The sequence below is a fragment of the Musca vetustissima genome, unplaced genomic scaffold (assembly GCF_032173495.1).
Source record: "Musca vetustissima isolate MV318-11 ecotype Yass unplaced genomic scaffold, APGP_CSIRO_Mvet_v1 utg39613, whole genome shotgun sequence".
Taxonomy (NCBI): domain Eukaryota; kingdom Metazoa; phylum Arthropoda; class Insecta; order Diptera; family Muscidae; genus Musca; species Musca vetustissima.
Genome location: NW_026875038.1, coordinates 17,666 through 43,144, shown reverse-complemented (window position 1 = coordinate 43,144; position 25,479 = coordinate 17,666). Strand labels below are relative to the sequence as shown.

Below are 25,479 nucleotides of genomic sequence, written 5' to 3'. Positions count from 1 at the left end.
ATAAGATCTGAGAAGAGAAAATAGTTGCTGGGCGCCCAATATTCAGAAAATCGATTCGTCATCGTTTTCGATGTCTTGTGACACGGTGTATTGGCTTGGCGAAGGCGGTCCTTATTTATATTTTCATTATTAAAAACATTTCTAATCCTATTAGGATTATGACAGTGCGAATGTGCTGCCTCCATTCCTTCCTGTTATTTATTTGAAGATTTTGTTTTATAAAAAAATTAAATTGGGAGCCAATTTTCACCGTGAAAGTGATAAGCATTCAAACCCATCCTCTTATCAATATTATTTTTTGAACTATGGCGTTTGGAACATTCAGGAACCCTCTGACATCTAAAAATATATATAAGGATAATCTTGTTTTTTGCAAAATAGTCAACTATTTATTAGTGTGGAATGTATGGCATTGTCCGCCGAGGGGTAAGGCAGGGAAGACTACAGTTTCGGATCTCGCCACTGATCCACATCAGTTCCCTTAGTTTTTTATTGGGATATTCTCCCCAGAAGCTTTTAATAGCTTCTTTACAAAAAAACCTTTCAAACCCAAATGTCTCTTGTGACAATTCGAAGTTCTTACGTTACCAGCGATACGACCCTAATGAGAAGTTCGTTTCGTTGGCGCCTGACGTGGTCAACAAGGCATTTGCAGACAACTACAATACATTTCCCACTGCTATGTGTCGTCACTTTGTGACGAATTAAGCCTGGGATTAAGCCTGACTATTTTGCAAAAACAAAATACAAAATGACAATTCGAAGTTCTTACGTTACCAGCGATACGACCCTAATGAGAAGTTCGTTTCGTTGGTGCCTGACGTGGTCAACAAGGCATTTGCAGACAACTACAATACATTTCCCACTGCTATGTGTCGTCACTTTGTGACGAATTAAGCCTGGGATTAAGCCTGACTATTTTGCAAAAACAAAATACAAATGGTATCCCAAATAACCCGCCAACACTACTACAGCTTCCTTTTGGTAAAATTGAATTTAATTTACACGAAATAACCACAAATCCACATATTTTCTGTAGCGGATCTGGATTGACTGGATTAGGAGTATCAACGTAACATAAAAATACAAAATTATGCATACAATTTACTTTCAGGTATTTAGGAGTTTAGACCCCTTACTATCGAAAACAACCATCGATGTCACTATAAAGCTTTAAATAATTTTAGAAACTACCGCAATTTCTGTCATGTATTTATTTGTTTTCCTGCAGAGGGAGACATTGCTCTTTTTAGTTAAACATGTATGTTATCCTTCGAAGAATTCCCGGATTTAATTATAAGCCACTGCTTTTGAACAAACAAAAAGTCATAACAATATGGCGCCCAACAATAGTTTTTAGATGTTTTTAGTTATCGAATATAATTAAGTGTGGCTTTTCAATTATACTGGGACAACAATCTCCGGATTACAAGATGTGAACTAAAAGTCCCAAAAATATGGCGCCCAACATTGAGATTGATTTAGATGTTTTTAAGTATCGAATATAATTCAGTGTGTATTTTCATCTATACAACTAGGACAGAAATCGGCTGATTATAAGGTGTGATTCTATTATATTTGATAGGAAATTATGTTAAAGATTAACAAGATTTGAGCTGTGATGTTCCTTTGTTATAATAAATCTTTTGATGTCTATAGAAATTAGTCAGAAAATGCTATATATAATTCTATAAATTAATTAATAATAACACCTATGACCTTGATTAATATATATTTTTTGCAATTTCTTTACAGCTCAATTGACGATGAAATTGATGGCAATTGTATTGTGAGAGCTCGTGGCTTACCCTGGCAGAGTAGTGATCAGGATATAGCAAAATTCTTTCGTGGTCTCAACGTTGCCAAGTAAGTATTAATGATAACAACCATAACAACAAAAAATGGAAATTCTTAAATTAATTCGAATGATGTTGCAAATCAATACGAATGAAATATTTTCATACCACAACAACAGCGACAACAACTATTGATTGATATTAAAAATATATACAGAGATTTTTCAATTGAAACATTGATAATTCAGAAGCGAACCGACTTGATATTCATTTTCATTACAAATACACACACAGACACAATCTTGTGTATGTTTGAGTATGTGATAGGTATAACTGTAGAATTTACATTTTGCATGATAATGAAAGGCTGCGGATGCAGTCTCTGCTGCCACTGTTGCAGTCACCAAAGATCGCCTGCCATACCAAAGAAAATTGATTTTGTTGTACTTACAACAAAAACAATGCAACCATTTGTTTGCCTTACTCACGTTGTAGCGCCACAGCTTGAGATGCTCTCATTGTTGATTATTCCTTGAAAACAAGAGTAATGATCAGCAACAGCGATTTTCACCACGGGTCGCATTACGCACTGATAAAGATTTATATATTTTTCGATTTTACATTAGATTCGAACATTCGTTATGGTAATGGAGCATAGAAAAATTCGAATTGATAAGTATTTTTGTAAATTTTCGTGTTTTTCTCCCTCTCTCGGTCAAGTATGGCTTTACTAGAACGATTTTCTTTCATCAGCCATAGTCAACACCTTATCAGCAGTTAAAGTATCGCCATGAAATCTCAAATGTTTCGGTTTTTATTAGATTTTTCGATTTGGTTGGGTAATTGACGACAATGAGTTGCATTGATTGTTTGTGTGATTAGAATAAATTTTTGTTGTAGTTTTCATTTTGAATGGATTTTAATCTCGAAATAAATAAATAAAAGAAATTAGACTTGATTTAAAACTAATAATAATATTCGTGTTTTCAATAAATCTTTTAAAATTCAGCTTAGTTTTCCATTAACATGGAATACATATCTGATTTCAGAACCCAGTCTTACTAAAAAATAATAAAAAAATTCTTTTAAAATAGTGGATCTTGTTCAGTATTTGCTTAATACTGGGTATCAACATCAATGAAGGCTAAATAATTTATTACAGCATTTATATTGCTTGTAATGGCGCCCAACCTAAAATTTGTATTTTTCTATACATATGTTTTTTCATTAATATCAATAATTCTTTATACTAAAAAAAATCCCATCCCATATTTTCATTTCCATTTACAGAGGCGGCGTCGCTTTATGTCTATCACCATTGGGCCGTCGTAACGGTGAAGCTTTAATTCGTTTCATATCACAAGAACATCGCGACATGGCGCTAAAACGTCACAAACATCATATTGGCAATCGTTATATAGAAGTATATAGGGCAACGGGGGAAGATTTCCTCTCCGTAGCCGGTGGTGCCTCAAATGAGGCACAGGCTTTCCTATCGAAGGGAGCTCAAGTTATAATTCGCATGCGTGGCTTGCCCTATGATTGTACTGCCAAACAAGTGGTAAGTATTTGGCTGAATCTTTTAATTGTGTTATATCTCTATTCATATTTGATTTTATTTTTTCTAGTTGGACTTCTTCACAACCGGTGACCAGCCGTGCAATGTCTTGGACAGTACCGAAGGTGTATTGTTTGTCAAAAAACCGGATGGCCGTGCCACCGGTGATGCTTTTGTTTTATTTGCCAATGAAAGTGATGCTCCCAAGGCCTTATCACGTCATCGTGAATCAATTGGTCAACGTTATATCGAATTGTTTAGATCTACCACAGCAGAGGTACAACAAGTCCTAAATCGTTCATTGGATCCAAAGACCTATGAACCAAATCACCAGCCGCCTTTGATTGCTCAATTGCCACCAATGCAATTGTCATTGTTGCCACAGGTGAGTAGACAAAAAATTATATATTTAAATAAGGGGTAGGGCGGGAAAAGGAAGGAATACCAGGAAGTAGTCATATTAACATAAAAACAGGACTATGAAATTCTTTGATCAATAATCGATGGGCCTCAGAATATTTGCTATGGTAACAAAAATTTCGACCTTTATGGATTCTTTGGAATAACGCCCAACATAAGAACATTACACTTTTCAAGATATGTCTCAAAATTTCCCAGTGTGTCTTCGAAATATACTTATGTTTAATATCGTATTCGAATATCCATCTCAACATATTTTCAAATGTACCAAAAACTTCGACATCCAGCATTCTTTGCAATGGCGCCCAATTTACGCCGATATTGGCAGATATTAGAATATCGCCAAATCTCCAAGGGGTCTTCGAAATATTCTTGTGTTCAATATCGGCTTTGATCAAAATTCTAATAGCTTTCTCAGAATATTTTCACATTTAGCCAAAATTTCGACTTCCATGACTTATTTGAAATGGCGCCCAACGTCAGCCTTGAAATATACTAGAATATATTAATGTCATCAAATCTCCGAGGCGTCTGCGCAATATTCTTAAGTTCAATATCGTAACCCCCGTCTTTGATCAATATTCAAATATATATTTCAGAATATATTTAAATGACGCCCAACCTTGGGCAAAAATTTCTCCTACCTTAGACTTGTAAAGTTTGACATTAACCAATTTGAAATTTAATTGAGATTGGCGCCCAACAAATCTATATTTATTAGAGTTTCAAATTTTGACATTGCTATAAGCCTTTACTTTATTATAATTTTTTCAAAGTGGCGCCCAACGTAAATCCAAATATTTTTTAAAATGTAGGTCTTCACAGATATTGTTACATTTTATAACGTCTCAAAATCTGCACATTTAAAATTTTCTTTGGAATGGCGCCCAACGTCAAGCGCCCAAAATCAATTCTATTTTTACTAATTCTTTCCACTTTGTAATTTTAAGCATTTGATTAGGAGATATTCTTGATTTGGACTATTTTGCCGTATTTGATCAATATTCGGTTAGCTTCCTCAGACTGTTTTAAAATACTGCAAGAACTTCGACTTCCATTGCTTCTTTGAAATGGCGCCCAACGTTCAGCATTGACCTCGGGCTTTATTGTATTAGAATCTTTTCAAATGTCTCAAAATCGCCCAACGTAAAACCAAATATATTTTTATTCGACTTTTAAAGTCTGACATTGACTTTATTAGAATCTTTTAAAATGTCTTAAAATCTCCAATTTTGATCATGTCTTTGGAATGGCGCAACGTAAAACCAAATATATTTACATAAGACTTTCAAAATCTTTTGTAGGACTTTACAGATATTATAATATTATAACGTCTCAAAATCTCCAAATTTGATTTTTTCGGAATGGCGCCCAACGTAAAACCAATTCTATTTTTCATAATTCCTTCCATTTTGTTTCTAATTTTCAGCATTTGATTACCTCTGGCACTACCAAGAATTGTATACGTTTGCGTGGCCTGCCCTATGAGGCCTTGGTGGAACATATTCTACATTTTCTGGATGATTTTGCCAAGCATATCATCTTCCAAGGTGTACACATGGTGATAAATGCCCAGGTAAGTTTCGCATAATTTCCTCGAAAATGATCAGAACTTCTTATTAACGTTTTATCTTTTTTGCTTTTCAGGGTCAACCCAGTGGCGAAGCCTTCATACAAATGGATTCCGAAGAATCTGCCCGCTTGTGTGCCCAACGTAAACACCACCAATTTATGGTGTTCGGCAAGAAATACCGTTACATTGAAGTGTTCCAGTGTTCGGGTGATGACATGAATATGGTACTCAATGGTGGCCTACAATCACCAGTTCCTGCCGCCCATCCCCATGCTCATTTGGCGGGTGGCAAGCAGCCATCATTATTATCACCGGGTATGTTAGCACAACAACCGCCGGCCAACGCACAAGCTATTAGTCCTCATACGCATGCTCATTCTCATGTCCATGCCCATTCCCATCCTCATTCCCATGCTCATGCCTTGCAATCACAGCCCTCGGTAGCTGCTGCTGTGGCAGCTTTGACACAACCACCGCATGCAGTTGCAGTGCCCGCAGCAGCCCCGCCTGTACCTTTGGGTGCTGCTGCTGCGGCGGCAGGTGGTATTTCACCATACATGACTGCACCGGCTGCAGCTCATGCTGGTGTACAACATCCTTCCCTGGCTCAATCGGCAGTGGCAGCAGCAGCTGCTGCACAAAATGCTGCTGCCGCTGCTGTGGGTACTCTTGCCTCGCCGCCAAATCAATTGGCGGTGCATACAGCCACAGCTTCGGCTGTCAGCCCTCAGGCTGCCATGACATTTCCCTTTAATTTATCCCTGCCTCCCCCACCCACAGCTGCGGCCACAGCTGCTCATAACTCTGCACTGATTGCTCAACAACAAGCTCAATTTATTGCTCAGCATAATTTAATGGCACGCCAACAAGCTGCGGCTGTTGCAGCTGTTGAACAACACCATCAACAGCAGCAACAACAACATCAGCAGCAGCAACACCAACAGCATCATCAGCAGCAGCAACAACAACAGCATTTGTATACAAATTTGAATCCGTTGTTTATGCAGCATCCGGGTGTTGCTGCCATGGGTGGACCAGGTAGCGCTGGGGCACATTCCGCGGTAGCAGCTGCTGCTGCCGCCGCTGCTGCCGGTCAGCCACAATTTGTTTTTATGCCAAGACCGTATTTTCAAACCTTCAGTCCCTTGGGTTATATGCAGGCCCAACAGGGTTATCAGTTTGCCACGGGTATGATGCCACCTCAAACGGCGCAGTCGGCTGCTGCGGCTGCAAATAGTGGTAGTTATGCTGTGGCAGCAGCTGCTGCGGCAAATGCTGCAGCCGCTGCAGCGGGCTCATTGCCACATTCCATGAAGCGTTCGTATGAAAATGCATTTCAACATGAAGCCAATGCAGCGGCGGCTAGTGCTGCCAAACGGGCCTTGACACGGCCACCGGGTAATATTTATCATTTCTATAATCCGGGGGTATAAGAAACATTTTCTAATTCGCCTTTTCCTGGCAGCTAATTCAGTAATTTATTCTCTTACCGAATTGGAATAATTATTGATTGAAAATACTGATTCGAAACTCCCTATGATTTTTAATGGATGAGGTCTAAGAGTTTGGCTGGGAAAAGCCTCTTTTTCCTCACTTTGAATTGCTCAAAATCGAACCCTGACCCCATTTCAATTTTCTTTATTTTTCTGATGAAAATATATATCGAATATTTCAAAATGTCTACCATCCCCTAGGATTTACATACATATATATATAGACTGCTTAGCAGCTGTTCTTAATTTTTTTTATTTAAAAAAAATATATTAATTTTTATTTTTAATTTTTTATTAATAATAATATTTTTATTTTCAAATTATTTTGAAAACTAAACAAAAAATATTAAAACTCCATTACTTTGCTCAATACATTCCACATTAGCATTTAAGTAAAAATAAGTGCTTCCATGATACTTAAAAAACCGCGTTTGCCTTAAGCCAGCTTAAGAGGGCTACCAACATGATTGCAATATTTCAAAATTATTTATAAAAAAAAATCGAAACAAAAATAATTTTGTTTGAAAACATTTATTCCTCATCCCCTACATGCCCCCATTTCCCCCACTTTTAACCTTTTATAAAAACCCTGGGTTAACCTTTAAACTCTACTTTAACTTTAGTTTATAAGTTTAAATATTTTTTATTATTTGAATTATTTTTTAGCTTAGTTTTTTTGGATTAGAATTAAGAAAAAAAATTGAAAAAATAGACAAGAAATTTGCCCAAACAAAAAATAATAATTTTTAGAAAACCAAGAAATGTGGCAACTATCTAACCTTACAAAAATTCAAAAATGTTTTTGTTGCAAAAAAATCAACTACAAAAAAATAAATGGAACAAAAACATCTAGAAAGGGTTAAAACGAATAATGGTTTTTAATGAAAAGAGGCTAACGTTAATCAAATACTGTTTAACTATTTTTTTTTAAATTTTATTTTTTTGTTTTATAAAAATCCATCAAAAATCCCTCCATATTGAAACAAAAAATCACAAAACTGTGCAATTTTTTTAAAGTATTTTTTAAAAATACTTAAACATTTCTTTTTATTTATTTTGAAAAAATTTAACCCTCCTTAAAAGTTAAACCGTGTTTGATTAACGTCTGGTGTTGGCTTAAAAAAATAAAATTTGGTGATTTAAAAAAATCTGGTTTTCGTGCATACAACCATATTTTCGGGCCTATTGCATCTTGTGTCTCTAAAAAACAAGAAAAAAAAAAAAAAATCAACAACAACAAACTCAAATTAAGAAAAAATATATATATTAAAAAATTGTAAAAAATCATTTGCTAAAACAAATCACCCTAGTTTTGGTTTCTTATCATTTTTGTTATATTTAGTTTTCTATTAAATTTCTTATTTTTAGTTATAATCATGATTTTTGTTTAAACACAAAAAAACTTAATTTGCCCTAGTTATATAGAATTTCATTAAGAAAAAAAAACATAAAACTTGAAACTTGAAACTTCCATAAATGTTTAAAACTATCATTACAACAAAAAAGAAATGTGGTTACTATTCTCTATTGAAAACCTTTCCTGTCATGTGTCTCTATTTTGTCTCTCACTGTCTTCCACTAATATTTGGTTATAATAGTTAATAATTGAAATTGGAATCTACTTACAAAAAACAACAATATTTTCACAAAGCTAAAAGCAGTAAATTAAATATCAACACTTTTAACTATAAAATATTAACACAATGCGAATCAGAATGTACAACTACATTAAAATTCTAACTATCGTTCAAAATAGAAATCAATTTTTAAAAGCTCTGTGAAAATATTTTCCCTAACATAATTTGTACTTAAATAATTTTCATTTGATCTTTTTCTATTAAAAGGGATATTAATCTAATAAATTACATACATATGTACAAGCATAATGATATATACATAATGAGAGCGGCATTCTGTCAAAGATAAATTTTCAAAGCTAAAATTAATGTACCTAAAAATATAACGATATTTTTGAGTGCATTAATTTTAGTTCTAGAGCCAATGTGTACTGAGTTTCGTGAGACCAAATTCATTATATTGTGGCCTTTTCTAATTTTTAATTTGAACATCTTCACGACGACGAATGTTTTTTATTATGTGTATTGTTCATCGATAATGGTGTTAGTCACAAAATTGTCCTTGCTTAGGTTCCTTTAATTTATTTTGGGTTATTCATTGTATTATAGATCGTTCTACGTGTTTTTTGTCTCGTCATTACTAATCCGAAAATTTCTACTCTACCATCTTTTGCTGATGTTTTCTAATCATCCATTATTGTGTTCTTGCCATTTTCATAAATATCAAAATAAATCGAATTGACGTATCGGTGTCCTAATCCAGGCTTTTGACGGGTATTATGTCTTTGTGCATTTATATAATTAATATATACCCATCGCTCCCAATGATAATCTATTAAATTATTTTTTGACTTGATTTATATATTTCGTCAATCCGACTATGAGCTTGTATTTATTATCCTGAAACGCCTCATTTGTTTGACCCAAGGGCTAACCCTATTGATTAAAATCGATATAAAGCAAACGAAGCATGAAATATTCCAAATATACCACTCCGATTATGTTGATCGGAATTTAACCTTGAGCCTAAAATGACGTGTACCTAGTTTGGTTTAAATTACTTCATATTTAAGTATACAGTTGTGCCTAGACCTTTGCAGAGCCTGTTCACAGTGTACTGAATAAGTTGCTGCTTACGCTCAGAAATTGATTTTAGAACTGGGTATTCGCAGGCTTATACTGTTTAGAGTTCGGGGTGGAAAAATCTTTTTACTATATCCAGAAACGTGTGTATCTCTTCTATATATTTATACACTAAAGAATGTATATACAAGAAAATGGTCAAAATTGTGCAAAAAATTGATTTTATAATAACATGCGAGAAGACCATCCAATTTGAACCAAACTTTGTACAACCTATTATCTATACCAAGCCTAGATTAATTTTGAAGATGAGACCCTTTGGTCCACTCATCCATACTTCCTCCACAAATGGTCGAAATTTTCAATATTTATAAATCCAATATCAGGCGAATGGAATGTCCGATTTGAACTAAACTTTGTACAATTTATTACCTTTACCAAGCCTAGATAATGTCGGAAGATGACATCCTTTGGTCCACTCCTTCTGGTAAATTCAATATTACACTGAACCAAACATTGCACAATTTAACAATCCTAGAAAAGCTCTGAAGGTTTGACTCGTCCGTCCTCTGCTTCTGGTACCTCTGTTGTAAACTTGTAAATTAAATTTCAAGCGAATTGAATAACCAATTTGATCAACATTAAATTCGAAACCTCTTTGATAGAAGCCTTTGGTCAGAATTTATTACATCCACCAGACACATAGTCTGTTTCTCATTCAGAACTTTATTTATTCAACAACATATAATACGAATTTGTACTTAAAACTAGTTTAAGTTTACAATACTTTGAAATATTCGCCGAAGACCCCACATTCTTGATACGAAAAAATCTGTCGATTGTCGTTTTAACCTAGTGCGTTCATATTAAAATCGCAATATTAAAGATCGAAATTTAAAATTTAGTTGATAGAATGCTAGTAGGGGAGACTGGGGCACCTTCGGCACTTTTTTTAGAGCTCTATATCTCAGTACTTATTCAACATATATAACAACTTTATGGCAGATTATTGTCCTCTGACACTTAATTATAAAAAATAGTACCAAAAAGATATAAAAAATAGCATTAGTTAACAAATTTTACAGTTTTGTAAAAAAAGTCAAATTCGCCGAATGTGCCCCAACCCAGGGTAGATTCGGCATTTGATGGGGCACATTCGCCACCATAGTCATAGCCGGGTAATTGTCATCGCTATCAGTCTGGTTGAAATTCTGATCCTCTAAAGGCTCTATTTGGTTTAAATACGCCACATAATTATAGGGCTTTATTTTCTAGCGGCGGACGTTTACATCTCAAGGTCGCACACATCATCAGAAACAGGGGTTTTCTATCGCATTTTTGTCAATACAAGCACGTTTGATCTTATATATGCAATTTCGAACCATATTAAAGGATTAGTTTTAAAGACAAACTCAAAAACATTTTAAGGAAATAATATTGCACTACCTGTATATGGCCGAATGTGACCCACTTTAAAATGCCAAATGTACCACGAATGTACTTTTTATAGTTTTTTCATTTTTTTTCGATCATTTTTGTAAAAACATTATATTTTTAAATATTTTTATAATAATACACATCGTAGTTAATCACTTTTTAATAATATTGTCTTAAAAATTTAAAAAGTTTTATACACGAAATACTTACGAAATGGAATTGAAATATTACAGAAACATCTATAAAAATACAAAAACCTATGTATCTAAATAAGTTTATTAGCTAGAAATTTCAAACTTTGTGTCAGTTATTTATTTCGATATTCGATACCTATGTATCGAAACTAGTGATGTACGGTGAGAGCTTCATATCGAAACGCGATTGCCGAAGGTGCCCCAGTCTCCCCTACTTCTAAAATGGGACACATCGTTTTAATATGAGGTAGTCCCCAAGTTTTAGCCACATTTTCTAATGGTTGGGGCTATAATTCTGTATTTCGTATTCTTGGAGTGTTTTTGTTTTAGTATTTTGAAATATTTCCTAGCGTTTTTCAAACATCTTTGCAGAAAAAAATTTAGTATAGTTTCGTGTGAGCACATATTCCGCTTTAGCAGAAAATATTCAATGTAGGTTCATTTTTGATTAGCCTCCATAAAAAATTCAGCAATATTTTAGGTATTTTGACTCAAAAATCAAATAGAAAATTCCAGTTCATATTCAGTTGTCGTCCTCTTCTTTGTGCTTTTAATTTTGACATATACTCCGCACTTTTATGATTTGAGCTGAAGGTTCTATAATTGGTTTCCAATGGGTAAAAATATCTCATCACAAAAGTGTTCACAGTTTGGATCCCTCCGATTCTCGGTTTCAACACATGGAATTTTTTTTTATTACTAAATTGGACGACTATATAGCATTTTGGATGTTTTCCCTGGTTCAATATATTCTCATTAATTATCGGTTGTTACAATCGTTTAGTGTATGGAGGATATAAGAGGCGAACAAAAATATTTTGACCTGATATTTAGAGACCGACAGCAATAGTCAGATGTGGTCAGACAACCTTGTTTTCCTTATAAGTAACTTATGCAGGTTCTCAAAATTTTACTATGCTGTGAATTTAAAAATGTTCTATAAATTCTTGTAAAATTGAATTCGGATTTTTTGTAACTTGACTATTTTGTGACACACCATTATTGTTTGCACATAAATAAAACCCATGCGTGTATGTCTGTTCAAAATATTGGGAGTGAATTTTGTTATACTTAATATTATTTACTTAATTATACTTAAAGTACATCTTAAAAAAGGATTTCATTAAGAATTCATAGCAACAAAAAAGAATTTATTACGAAAATACGTAAATGATTTAAATAGAGTAATTAACAATTAGAATTTAGTAACGAAAAAAAAAACAACAATAAAACATTTTGGTTTTTATTTCAATTATTATTAAGTTTATTATGCATTTTTTTATTTATTTAAATATATTTCTTCTTCTAGATTTTAATACACAATACTTTGGTATAATTTGGGGTTTTGGTATAAATGTGGTATTTATTGTTATTATTTATGATTTTAGATACTTGAGATACAGTAAATATTTGCACAAATTTTGGAAAAATATTTAATTAATTTTTTTACCAAAAAAATATTGACAAAATATAAGCAAATTCTAATTGAAAAATTAAAAAAATATATTCAAAAAAAAAATATATATATATATATATATATATATGTATATTTTTTAATTTTTATATCAATTATTTAGATTTCAATTAAATTGGCAAAAATATAGAATTGTATAATTATTGAATTTTTTTCTGATTTTTTTTTAAATCTATATGCAAATATTCATTGTGTCTATTGATTATATTATTTATTATTTACCTGTAAAGGTTCACAAAAATCACTTTGCCTTGGATTCATGCCTACAGTCAGGATTGCTTTATAGGTGGCATCCTAGCTTGACCCAAAAAATATATACCGCCTATATATGGTTTTATTTTTGTGTATTGCAATTTGGAAGAAGGGATATATTTAAATAATTTATTATTAAGAAAAAATCAATTATGGTTGACCCCATTTTAATTTAAGTTTTCATTTGATATTATTAATTACAAAACAAAAAACAAAATAATTTTGACAATATTTTTTATTATTTAATTATTGTTTATATATAAAACAATATTTTTTTAGCATAGTGTTTTTTCTTCTTTAAACATTTTTTACATACTCTATATATAAACAAAAACAACAACAATAATATACATTCATTAAAAAAACTACAAAAAAATCTCTTCAAAATTTAGTTTTGTTTGTGTGTCTGTGTATAACTTTCTTTCATAGTTTCGAGTGGTATCGTGTTTGGGAGGGTATCTCATTTTTTCATTACCTTTTAATATTTTTTTAGCATTTTTTTTTATTTATTTAACTTAAATGTGTGTGTCCTTTTTAAAACTTATTTTTCTTCTACTTTTATTATTTTGCAAAGCAAAACGTCGTAATGTGTGATAATTTTCATAATTTTTTTAACAAACAACAACAACAATGTGGTGGTTGTCGCTCCAACAGCAAAAAAAAAATATTCGGTTTCAGTTTTTGGTGGCTTTAATTACAATAAATGATATTTTGCTATTTAATTGATCATAATTATTATTCTTTTTGTATATGTATGTGTGTGTCTTGTAGCGTCCGGTCACATTATTCTCTAGAAAAAATGAAACTGATAACACGCCATGGCTGTCTAATTATAGGTAACATATTTGGTGAGATGGTTGTTTTAGGTTTGGTGCCGCCTTCTGCAGCCAAAATGTTGGGTGCTTGAAAACAAAATCGCCGCACTTGAATAAAAGAAAAAAAAACAGTCATGATTTTTCCTTTTAGCATTAGTTTTTATTTCCTTTTAAATGTTTTCTAGATTGGTGCTAACACAATAATTTTTTTCTTTTCGAAGCTGTAAAGTTAAGTGTTAATAAATAAGAGTAATATTTCATTGTTATTTTTAAATAATATTAAACGTTACATTGGTTTGGTTATTTCAATGGTTGATGGTGTGCTATTTATCATTATCTCATTTTTGGAATTGAATTATCATTTATATCCAAATGTGTAGTATGATCAAAAATTAGGAATTGATTTCGAAGTGAAAAATATGATATAGTCCACTATTTTCTAATGTTCCTGCGAATTGAGCTCAAAGGTTGTGGGAGGCGTTTATAAGAATCCAGAAGGGCAAATATCGATATGAAAGTTAATTTCTGATAAAAACTGTCTTCAATTAAATCAAACGCGGAATATTTTTGTACACCATTTTAGTCATTTTATATCGATGCCTTGTGACTTTTTTTCTTAAGGCATAAAAACTTCAACTTATCTTATAAAGTTAAAAATCCCTAAAATCATTTGGGACTTAAAAAACAATCTACAGTTACTCAAGTTGGGCTAGCAACTTCAACATGCCTTGGCGATTAAAAAAATATATCTTAAATTACTTTTATATGAAAACATAACCAAAACGGGCACCGATATTGAAAATTTTTAGAAGTGAGATTTGAAATGCAATGAGAATCCAATTTAAAATTACAACACATTTGGATGAAAAACGTACACAAATTCCCAAGACTCTGTACCATAAACTCTGTATGGTAGCGTTATGTTGGTCCCATTTTGATCAAATCTAGAGGTCTTCTCACTTACCGATTAAGATATTTGAGAAGTAAAAAACCTATAAGTCTAAATGGAGTATGTCCAGCGTGATTTATCCGCTTTTTCATACGATGATGAAAAGCGAGTGGAACAACTTACGCAGTGATTTTTCAGCACAAAAATGTTTTTTGTGTTCATACACATGTATCTGTGATTTGTCACCAGTGACGATCATATAAAATTTTTGAGAACTGCGATCGTATTTCTGTGCACCATTCGACAAAGGTCTTCGTTAACAAACATTCTTTATGGCTATGTATTTATGCCATATCGAATGTATGCTGGTCAAAGAAATGCCCAACGATTCCTTCTTTCGTGGTTTTCCCCACCAAGAAGACAGAATGCTATAATAAAGCTACTCGGTTGGATAATGCTGAAATTGTCCATTTCACCCCCAAACTTATGGCTAATGAGGCTGTAAACACTTTGATACGACAACAATTTTCCTTGTCGAAATAGTGGATTATATACGTTTCCCATAATTGGCTGTCGTACAATTGGTGCGTACAATAACTTTCAAAAGTAGTGATCGAAAAAACTTAACGCATCGCAATATAACTTCCATACTTACATTATCTGAAAATGGGGATTATCAGTCCACTCGTTCCGGCACCTCCCCCGCTTTCTGTAAAGTGGTCCTTCTAATATTAAAAAATATATAGTAAGGAAAGTTCCAGTGACGCGATTATATGATACCCTTCACCTCTTTGGATATACACATAGATGCTCCTGTTGATAGAACGGACATAACATTATTAGAAGATGATTGGACTGGAATCGAACTAAACCAAATCTTAAATCTATGCAAAATTGCATGTCATTCGGGTAGATTTGGGATCTATTGCATTGCCTTTATTAGCAATGCTGTAAAAAATTTTTACAAAACTTATCACAAATGTTAGGCTGGGGGACTTGGTGCCAAGTCCGGACTGTATGGCGGATGTATTAAAACTTCTCAACCAAGCTCCCGAAGTTTCTGGCGAGTCACTTTAGATATGTGTGGCCTAGCGTTGTCCTGGTGGAACACGAAACCTCTCCTGTTGGCCAATTCGGGCCGTTTATGATCAATTGTAAATGTTTTAAAACAGTTTTATTGTCGATTTTTTGGTTCTGGGCGATGTTACTACTGCTAACATGCCGGCCAACTTCGATCATTTCTCCGATTGAATGGACATTTTCGACCACCTGTGCGAGGTGCATCTTTAATATCAAAAATTCCTGAACGGAATCTATGAAACTAAAAGGTTGTTACAGTATCGGAACCATAAACAACATTCACAATTTTAGCCGCTTGGCTTGCATTTCGCCTTTGAAAAAAAAAAACTGTAAAATGTACCGAATTTTCACTTTGTTCACTTCCATGTTTAATACCCTGTAACTCACAACTGAATGCAACAAAAAATTCAGCAAAATATTTTTACTGCGAAATGTCACCCTTCCAACGAGCATAAATCTATCAGTACCTGCCGAAATAATAATGGATTTATTTTTCCCCAACCTAATATATTTAGGAGCTATATTTAAATCTGAACCGATTTCTCCAAAATTAAACATACTCAATTCAATACGATATTGGACAAATCTCTGAAGGTTGGTGCACCATTTACATAAAATAGAACGAAAATATATGGAAACTATATCAATATCTGATATAATTTCAATGAAACTTAGCACACTTCATCCCATACTCAATTCCACACGTTGTGCCAAATTTTGCATCAAAGGGCCAAACCTCGGGCGTTTGGTGCACGGTACATCGATTCAGAAAGCGATTTTATCCATATTCTCAATAGGAATAATGGGCCTATCTCGTTTCCCTTTGCATAATACCCAGTACCGCAGTGTAAAGGAGTAGAACAGTCATTTTGGTGGGAAAATACTGTAACTACACATTATTCGTATTGCTAATGTGGGTATGACAGAACTATGCCTCATCGAAATATTGGTTCTAGTTTCTTGAGACCATATCTATTTACAAATGTTCGTCCGTCTGGCCAAATTCGGAGATGGGGAATATCGGTCTACCTTTTTGTTACCTTCCCATAAAATTTACATAAAATAATTTTTTAATATCCGTTTATTAGATTGGAACCAAACATTGTCATACCATATATTTTAACCAATCCTGTATAATATTTGAAGATGGGGCTTATAGGTCTACTTCTTATAGTACCTCTCCCACAAAGGGCCAAATTAGAAAATTGTTAAAACTCGTATGAAGCGTATCCAATCCTGAAAGCCATTGACTCATAAGGGAACATCCTTATATCTTTGTTTGGGGTTATTGCAGGTTATTTTAAAGCTAACATGTCTTCTGTCAAATCGAATGAGGAATATTTTTGAAAAACATATCCCCCTTCTATCTCGAGAGCCTGTGCGTCGTTTTCATCATTATTTTCTTGAACCATAATCTAAATACCATAAGACATATATTCCATACACATGTCGCTTATATAATTTTAGTGAAATATATTTCCATGTTTTTATCTCCTTTGTAACAAAAATTCAATGAGCTAAGTAGGGAATTGTAATCCAATGTAACGTTTAATATTATTTCAGTTTTATAAATCTGGTTAAATTTTAAATTCCTCATAAAACACAAAAATTAGTTTGAACCCATTTTCCACGAGGGAATATAATTTTAGGATGCTTTTCATTTTAAGACGGTTTGGTTGAAAAAAAAAATTGAATAAAAACAATGGTGATCCTCATTCATGCGCAGCTATTTATATAAATAGAATATAATGTGCGTGTGCCTTTTATATGTTCGTTAAAAAAGTTAGCAAAACTTTAGTCAACTATTTACTAAACTATGTACTACTCCTACCACTACTACTACTATTCCACAAGTATACAACAACAAAATCATCATCGTATCTGGTCCAGAATGTGTCAGTTGTAATTCTACTCTTATGGTGGTGCTGGTGGCATAAAATTAAAACAAAAAATGTGCAAAGCAAATTGCAATTCAGTCTTCTATTATCATGGTGGGTCGGTCACTGGTAAATATTTAATTTAAATGTTTTCTAAAAAAATTTGCTACGGTGAGTGCTTTTTTAAATATATAATTTTTATTTTAATTATTTCTATGTATCTATACAATCACCTAACTATTCTGTCTATCAAAAAAAAAAAACACTCTACATGCTCTATCTATAACACATAACATTTTCCCTTTACCAAAAATTAACTTGTTTTTGAAGATGAACTTAAAAAAAGAAATCACTAAAGAAAAAGAGGAGAAAAATAATTACAAATTAATAAAGAAGAAAAATATGTCACTTGTTACTTACCGCATTCTTCTATTTTAGATTTTCCCTTTATATGAATTAACAAAAAACAAAACTACAAAAATTTAAAAAAATATTTGTATCCAATATTTAAAAATGTTTTTATTAATTATTAATTATATTAATTTTTTGAGACATTCATTAATGTTATCTTTTAATTTCCTTAGGTGCCTCAGTGCTGGGTCCTCCCTTTGGTCATTTCGGTCCATTTCCTCCGCCACCGGGTCCAATTTTGGCTGCTCCTCATCGTGCTCATCATCCTCATGGACCAACCCATCCAGCTGGTGCACCGCCTCCACCACCCCCTCATGCTGCCGCATTCTATCCCCATCCAGTTGTCTATTGGCCATATCCAAGTCCTCCAGTGTCGCCAACAACATATTACAATCAGCCGACACATTCGCCCACTCATGTTCCTGGCAATCATGGGCCACCAATGGTAGGTAAATGTTGATATTTTAGTAAAAAAAACTTTTAGAAAAACATTTTCAAAATTACAAGGCTTTTAAAAAAATTATTTTAAATATTAAACAAGTGAAAAAGCGTTAAGTTAAGTTAAAATAAAGGGAACATACAAAAAAGTGGATCTATACCGACCGACATGTCTAAAAACGGATTATGTAAACAAACCATAATACAAATTTCAGAAATTTTTAATTGATAATTCAAATTCGAAAATGGGGAATATCGGTCCACTCCTTCTGAAACCTCCACACAGGGGCTAGGTCTAAATGCGGCTATAGTTCATTATCGAACCTTACGTTCTAATTTTTATCTCGCTATCCTCCGCAGGTGAAATGATTACAATAGAGAAATACTGAAAATTGGAAGGTACCGTTATATGGGGGCTACCAGAAAAAGTGGACCTATATTTATAATTTTTTGTGGAGATATTTAAAACCCAATAAAAACCCAATGTAGCTAATTTCAGCGAATACGGCTGAAAAACGCGCTCAAGAACCTCAAAATACCGGGTACCCTTATATGGGAGCTATGCCTAAACGTGGACCGATATATCCCATCTTCGAACTTGACCTGCCTGCAGACAAAAGACAACCCTATTCAAAATTTCAGCACCCTATCTCAATTCCTTCAGAAGATAGCGTGATTAGAACAGACGGACAGACGGACGGAAATGGCTAGATCGTTTTAGAATTTTACCCTGATCAAGAATATATATACTTTATAGGGTCGGAAATGAATATTTCGATTAGTTACAAACGGAATGACAAAATTAATATACCCTCCATACTAAATACTGTAAAAAAACATGCCTTAATTTTGCTTTTAAAAATCCCTGCAGTCCATGTATTTTTATGAACAAAGTACTGTTCGCATTTACAATCAGATTTAGATGAAATTTGGCACATGTCACTTATTTGGCCCAAAGCTTCCATACATAGTTTCATCCGATGTTTTGTAAATGGTCCACCAATTTCCCAATATTGGTCCGATTGAAACAAAATTTTGCACAGAGTACTGAGTTAGGTCTAGATTGATATATGCCAAGTTTCGTTGGAATCAGTTCAGACTTAGATTTAGCTCCCATATCATCCGATTTTATCAAAATGATATACCAAGTAACTAAAGTTTGTCCGCTTAGGACGAATTAGTGTACAACGTACCAAATCGAACCTATAATAACGTGTATTGGATTTGGTGTCGAGGTAAATTTTGGATAGCGCACTGGTGGATGCCACGGCTACTCAAATAAGGGTATCGTCGGCCCCGTCCGACTTTTGAACTTTCCTTACTGGTTTTTAATAAATCTACGCCTTAATTTTTTTAATAAATCCATGCTTTGATTTTTTTATACCCTTCGCCACACTGTGGTACATGGTATTATGTCTTTGTCCATATGTTTGAAACAGGCAAAAGAAACGAGATAGACACATGGTTCCTTTTGAGAATATGCATAGAATCACTTTTTGAGTCGATTTATGCATGTCCGTCCGCCCGTCTGTAGATTTTAAATTGTAAACAAAGTACAGGTCGCATTTATGATTCGATTTGGATGAAATTTGGCACAAGTCACTTATTTGGCCCAAGGACGAACCCTATTGAAATTGGTGAAAATCGGTTCAGATTTAGATATAGCTCCCATATATATTTTCGTCCGATATAGGCACCAAAGTCCGTATATATCATTCGATATGTACGAAATTTGGCACAGCGTACTTAATGAGGTCTAGAGTAATGTGTGTTAAGATTCGTGAAAATCGGTACATATTTAGATATAGCTCCCATATATAATTTCGCCCGATTTTATGTAAATAGTACACCAAAGTCCCTATATATCCTTCGATTTGCACGAAATTTGGCATAGTGTTCTAAATTAAGTCTATAGTGATGTGTGTTAAATTTCGTGAAAATCGGTTAAGATTTAGATATAGCTCCCATATCTATTTTCGTCCGATTTTAGGTTAGTAGTGCACCAATTTGCTCGAAATTCGGTACAGCGTACTGAATTAAGTCTAGAACGATGTGTGTTAAGTTTCGTGAAAATCGGTTCAGATTTAGATATAGCTCCCATATATTTTCGTCCGATTTTAAGTAGGACCCAAGGACCCAAAATATGCCCGTTAGGAACAAAACGTGCAAACGTGTGTCACGTTTCATTGGAATCTGTCCAGATTTAGATATAGCTCCCATATAGTTTCGTCCGATTTTAAGTAGGACCCAAGGACCCAAAATATGCCCTTTAGGAACAAAAAGTGCATAAATTAGTCTAACCTAACGTGTGACAAGTTTCGTTGAAATCCGTTTACGTTTGGATATAGCTTCTATATCTATTTTCATCCGATTTTAAGTAAATGTTGCACCAAACTCTTCATGTTTTTTTTTCAGAATAGAATGACGTAATTGCGTGTAGAAGTACAGATGTAGCCCATATAAATTTCCGACCGACTTCGTGTTAAACGGGCTCCAAATATTCAACGGGTGCCCGATTGATATTTGCTTTAAATCGATTTACAATTTTACAATTTTCTTCCATTTTAACAAACGAATGGCATGATTATGGATTGGTCTAAGTCGATTGACATTTAGATAAAGGTCTCATATTTTAAATCATTCAATTTCATGTAAATGGCCCTTCTGTTAGGATGCATTTGTTTAATATACCCATAGTGGTGAAGGGTATCATATAGACGGCCCCGTCCGACTTTAATACTTTCCTTACAGGTTTTAAATCTAGGCGTTGGTAGTTCTTAAAACAATTAACAATATTTTTTGTTTTTATTTCCAGTATTCTCTCGACTATATAACCACTGTGCCACCAACAAATTACGCTAATCCCCAACCATCACCACTCAGTCCACCAAATGTTGCAATACCACCCAATGCTGCAAATGGGCTTATATTGTCACCAAGCAAAGGCGGTGGTGCTGGTGGTGCTCCAATGACTTTAGTGCCACCAAAACAATATCCTGCATCGCCAGCATTGCTCCAAGGACCACCCACTCCCAATAGCTATCATCATCATAACAACAACAATAAGTTGGTGGCATTAACACCACCATCAGGGCCAAAAACATCACCATCTTTACGTCCAGCTCAAAATAATGTCTATCATCAGCAGCAGCATCATCATCAACATCATTATGGATCACCACCACCAGGCGCCGTAGCTGGACCAGTACCACAAACAACGTTGTCACAAACGTCACCAACAACTGCAGTTGCTCCCATTGTTACTGCATTGACCAATGGCCAGGTAATTGTAAATGCTCCAACCACCACACCCACAATGCCTGGCCACAATGCAGTAACGCCGCCAGTTGTTCACCAGCCACAGCAGCAGCAGCCATTACTTGCCATCGATACCAATGCACCGGCAGCCGGAGAACGTAGTGTCAATCTTAAAGCCAGTGTAAAAATAACCAAAATTACAACCAAAAATACAAAAACAACTTCCAACAGTAATGGTGTGGTGGTGGCAACACCACCATCACTCACCGTCACCACCAATCGGTGTGTGGAGTTGTACACAGCCTAAAAGGCCCGGAGACCTGTAGAAATACTAAGAAAATAACAAAAACAAGCGAACAAACTAAAGCAATCACCAAGTGGACATTTTTTATAAAAAATAAAACAAACATAACAATTATTTATTTAGTAAACGTATAGCTATAAATTACTTCCTGATCTTGCCAAAAGAAGGGATTCCGAAAAAAACTCCTTTAGAAAAGTGGTCTGGATGAAAGTCAGCTTTGGACCATTTTTGACATTCAACGAATCTCGAATGTAGGCTACAAAATATGATACACTTTTTTGGTGGACAAACTCTCAAGAATCCGTGTACTTCCTTAGGTGCGATAATACCTAACCTACAAATGTACTTCCATAGGACCTAACCTAGAAACAAAAGTTTGCCACTCAAAACAAAAGTGTTTTTTTTTTAAGATTTTAAGAATAAAGGAAAGAAATACATAAATGTTGATATTATTTTTATAAAAAACATAAACAATAATAATAAAAAATAAATAGCAAACAATTTTATAAAAAAATATTAAATTAAGAAAAAATATCCCAAAATCCCCGAAAGAAACCCCTGCTGCTCAAGAACAACCATTGGAAACCAGTGCAATTTAAAACAAAAATCTTGTCAAACAGATAAAGATGACATATGTCAAAGTGCTCAGAATATTTTTTTAAAAAATATTCCGCACATCTTCCTCACACACACACTCTCTTACACAACACACCTACACATATCTAGTGAATTACAACCAACAAACTATAACCAATAATGTTGAACAATCAATCAACCAACCAACCAACACAAACAAACAAATACCCTAGTCAATAGTAAAATTATTTATAAAATTTATATATATATACAATTTTTTTTATAATAATACATAATAATGTGTATATATCTGTGAGTGTTTTGTTTTTTTATTGTGTGTCTTCACATGTATACATATTTACTATATATATTTGTTTGTCATAAATAATTATTTAAAATTTGTTTTAAAAAAACACAAAAAATAAAATAAATACATCAATGTTAAATTTAATAAAATATTAAATAAAAAAAGAAACTTGTCATTTGTTAAAATATAAATCATTTTAAATATTTAAAATTGTGAAAAAATAAAACAATTATATTTTTTGAACTTCTTGTCACGATACACCACAAACATCAGATTGTCATTTATTTAAGTAAATGAATTTTATAATTTAATTATAAATAATTTTTTATATATCAAAATTGTTTTTATTGTCAAGTCTATTGTTTTTTTCTAATAAATATATATTTTTAAAATAAATAAACAAATAAAATATATACACAAATATACTCGAAATTGTGTTGATTATATGATACCCTTCACCACTGTGGGTATATTGAACAAATGTATCCTAACAGACGTCGCATTTCTGAAGGACCATTAACATGGAATTGGATGAAATAAAATATGTGATCTTTATCCAAATCAATCAGGACTTAATTCAGTACTCCGAGCAAAATTTTGTCTCAATCGTACAATTATTGGGAGTTTGATGCACCAATAAGGTAAAATAGGCGAAACTATATATGGGAGCTATATCTAAAACTGAACCGATTTCAAAAAAAGGCATATATGGGCAATATTGCCAATTTTTTAACATAGCTGAAGCTGAGGTTCACCCCTTTATAACTCGGGAACTACTTAAGTATATGAAAAAAATGAATAGTTTTGGGTTAATTGATCTGTCGTTGCAAACTGTTCATGATATTGACCTCCAAACTTTATTTTGGTGGAAGCTGTGTCTACTTTAATGTGTAAAAAAAGGTTGAGGCGAACCAGTTTTTTTAGGTTCTCTATCGATTTGTGACTAAGCCACTCATTGCACGGTCTTCGTGTCAAAATAAAACTAGAAGCCAACAAAATGGGGACTACGCCCCTTATGTATCATTTTTCAAAATTTTAACGGCATCTACCTTTAAATGATGCTGACATTTTGAAGCTCGATTTTGAGTGTTTTTTTATTTTTACTTATAGCTTTAATACGCAAACAGGAATTTATAAAAATCGATTATAAGATTATTGTAGTCGCGAATCTGCGTAATTTGATATGTATTTTGTGTATGTAGTAGGCACAGCTTCAGAGTAATACTCATCCGAAGGTGCGAATTTTGTGCTATCAAATTTCTAAAAAACCAATTTTTCGGGCCAAATTTTTAGATCTGTCAACTGAATGATATGAAAATTCGTGAAAATCCATCCAAAACATCCAAAAACACGAAATTTGGCAAAAAATGTTTTTGAAAATATCGCGGATTTATTTGCGTTTTCTGTGTATCATTTACGCTTCAATAAATGACCTCATACGGATTTTGATCTTTTTCGAAAAGAGAACTTTAAAAACTTCACCCGAAAGAGAGATGTACGCAAATTATCTCAAAAATAGTGTGAGCTGGCACATCCATGGTTCTTAATGGACCACATTGAAATCGGTATAGATTAGGGTGCACACCGAAATCGGATGCGCGTTAATGGCATATGGAGTTTTCGGAAATTATTCGCGTTTTACGATTTTTTGGGTACTTCAATGTAACGTGCGGCACATCTTAGCCGTCAAATGAAATTTCGGAAAATATATATGGATTGGAAGATAAACTTCAGTACTTCCTGGAAACCGCATGCGCATCGATTTACACGCAATTTAAAATGTATATTTCATAATATTATTTTATTTTAAGATTTATTCCTATTTATAGAATTCTAAGATTATCGGAAAGGTCTTGATATAATCCGCAAGCCGTATACTTATACACAAAAAGTGATTATTATTATATATGTCAATTTTTCGGCGAAATTCGGGTAAAATAGCAGAATAACCCCAACATTTTTTTCTGAAATTTCTTGTATACAATTAAAAAAAATAAATATGATGACATTATTTTTTCGAACCAAAAACAAATATTTTTCCTCAATATCTTGTTTTGTTGTCGCTGTGATTTACAAACCGCTACACGGACTTGTGTGATTTTGATATCATTTGATTCATCATGGTGTTTAGATTATGTACATAGATATTTTTAAATTAATTTTTAGGTGTGTGTATGTCATTAATATAATGAAAATATTGATGTAATCTCCTATATTTTTATTATTTTGCTCATATTTCGCGAAGATGTGCAACTTTTTCGCGATTATTATAATATATTCATATTCTTATTCTACGGAGGAAGATATATATCAGCGTTTTTGGTCAATATAATAAACGGCGTAATTTTAAGATTTTTTTCTTATGCCCAAAATTAAAACGTCGATAACTTTTGCGCGCATCAACCAAAAATTTGATCGCGAACGGTTTCGGAGTCAGAACATTTTTCTCTAATGTGTACCAAAAATCATTGATGTGCCACAAAAACAAAAAAAAAACTGATTTTTTGAATATTAAAAAATTGGCAATATTGCCCATATCTATTTAGATCTAATTCAGTACTCTCTACAAAATTTTGTCTTAATGTCGCTGTATTGGGAGTTTGGTGCACCTGTAAGTTAAAATCGGACGAAAATATATATGGGAGCTATATCTAAATCTGAACCGAT

General features: G+C 33.3%; 2 protein-coding genes across 2 annotated transcripts in view; both read left to right on the top strand.

Annotated features, from left to right (window-relative positions):
• Positions 1 to 21,361, top strand: part of LOC133337543 (RNA-binding protein fusilli-like) — a 78,557-nt gene extending 57,196 nt beyond the window's left edge. The window contains exons 6-12 of the mRNA XM_061545762.1: positions 1,756 to 1,866; positions 3,087 to 3,357; positions 3,425 to 3,739; positions 5,204 to 5,350; positions 5,422 to 5,662; positions 18,103 to 18,378; positions 21,183 to 21,361. Coding sequence (XP_061401746.1) covers positions 1,756 to 1,866; positions 3,087 to 3,357; positions 3,425 to 3,739; positions 5,204 to 5,350; positions 5,422 to 5,662; positions 18,103 to 18,378; positions 21,183 to 21,229 — 1,408 coding nt within the window. The 3' untranslated portion in view covers positions 21,230 to 21,361. The remainder of the gene's footprint in view (positions 1 to 1,755; positions 1,867 to 3,086; positions 3,358 to 3,424; positions 3,740 to 5,203; positions 5,351 to 5,421; positions 5,663 to 18,102; positions 18,379 to 21,182) is intronic.
• LOC133337549 (probable serine/threonine-protein kinase DDB_G0280111) lies at positions 21,336 to 21,932 on the top strand. Its single transcript, XM_061545767.1, has one exon. The coding sequence runs from the start codon at positions 21,336 to 21,338 to the stop codon at positions 21,930 to 21,932; it is 597 nt and encodes a 198-aa protein (XP_061401751.1).
• Positions 21,933 to 25,479: the final 3,547 nt, after the last annotated feature.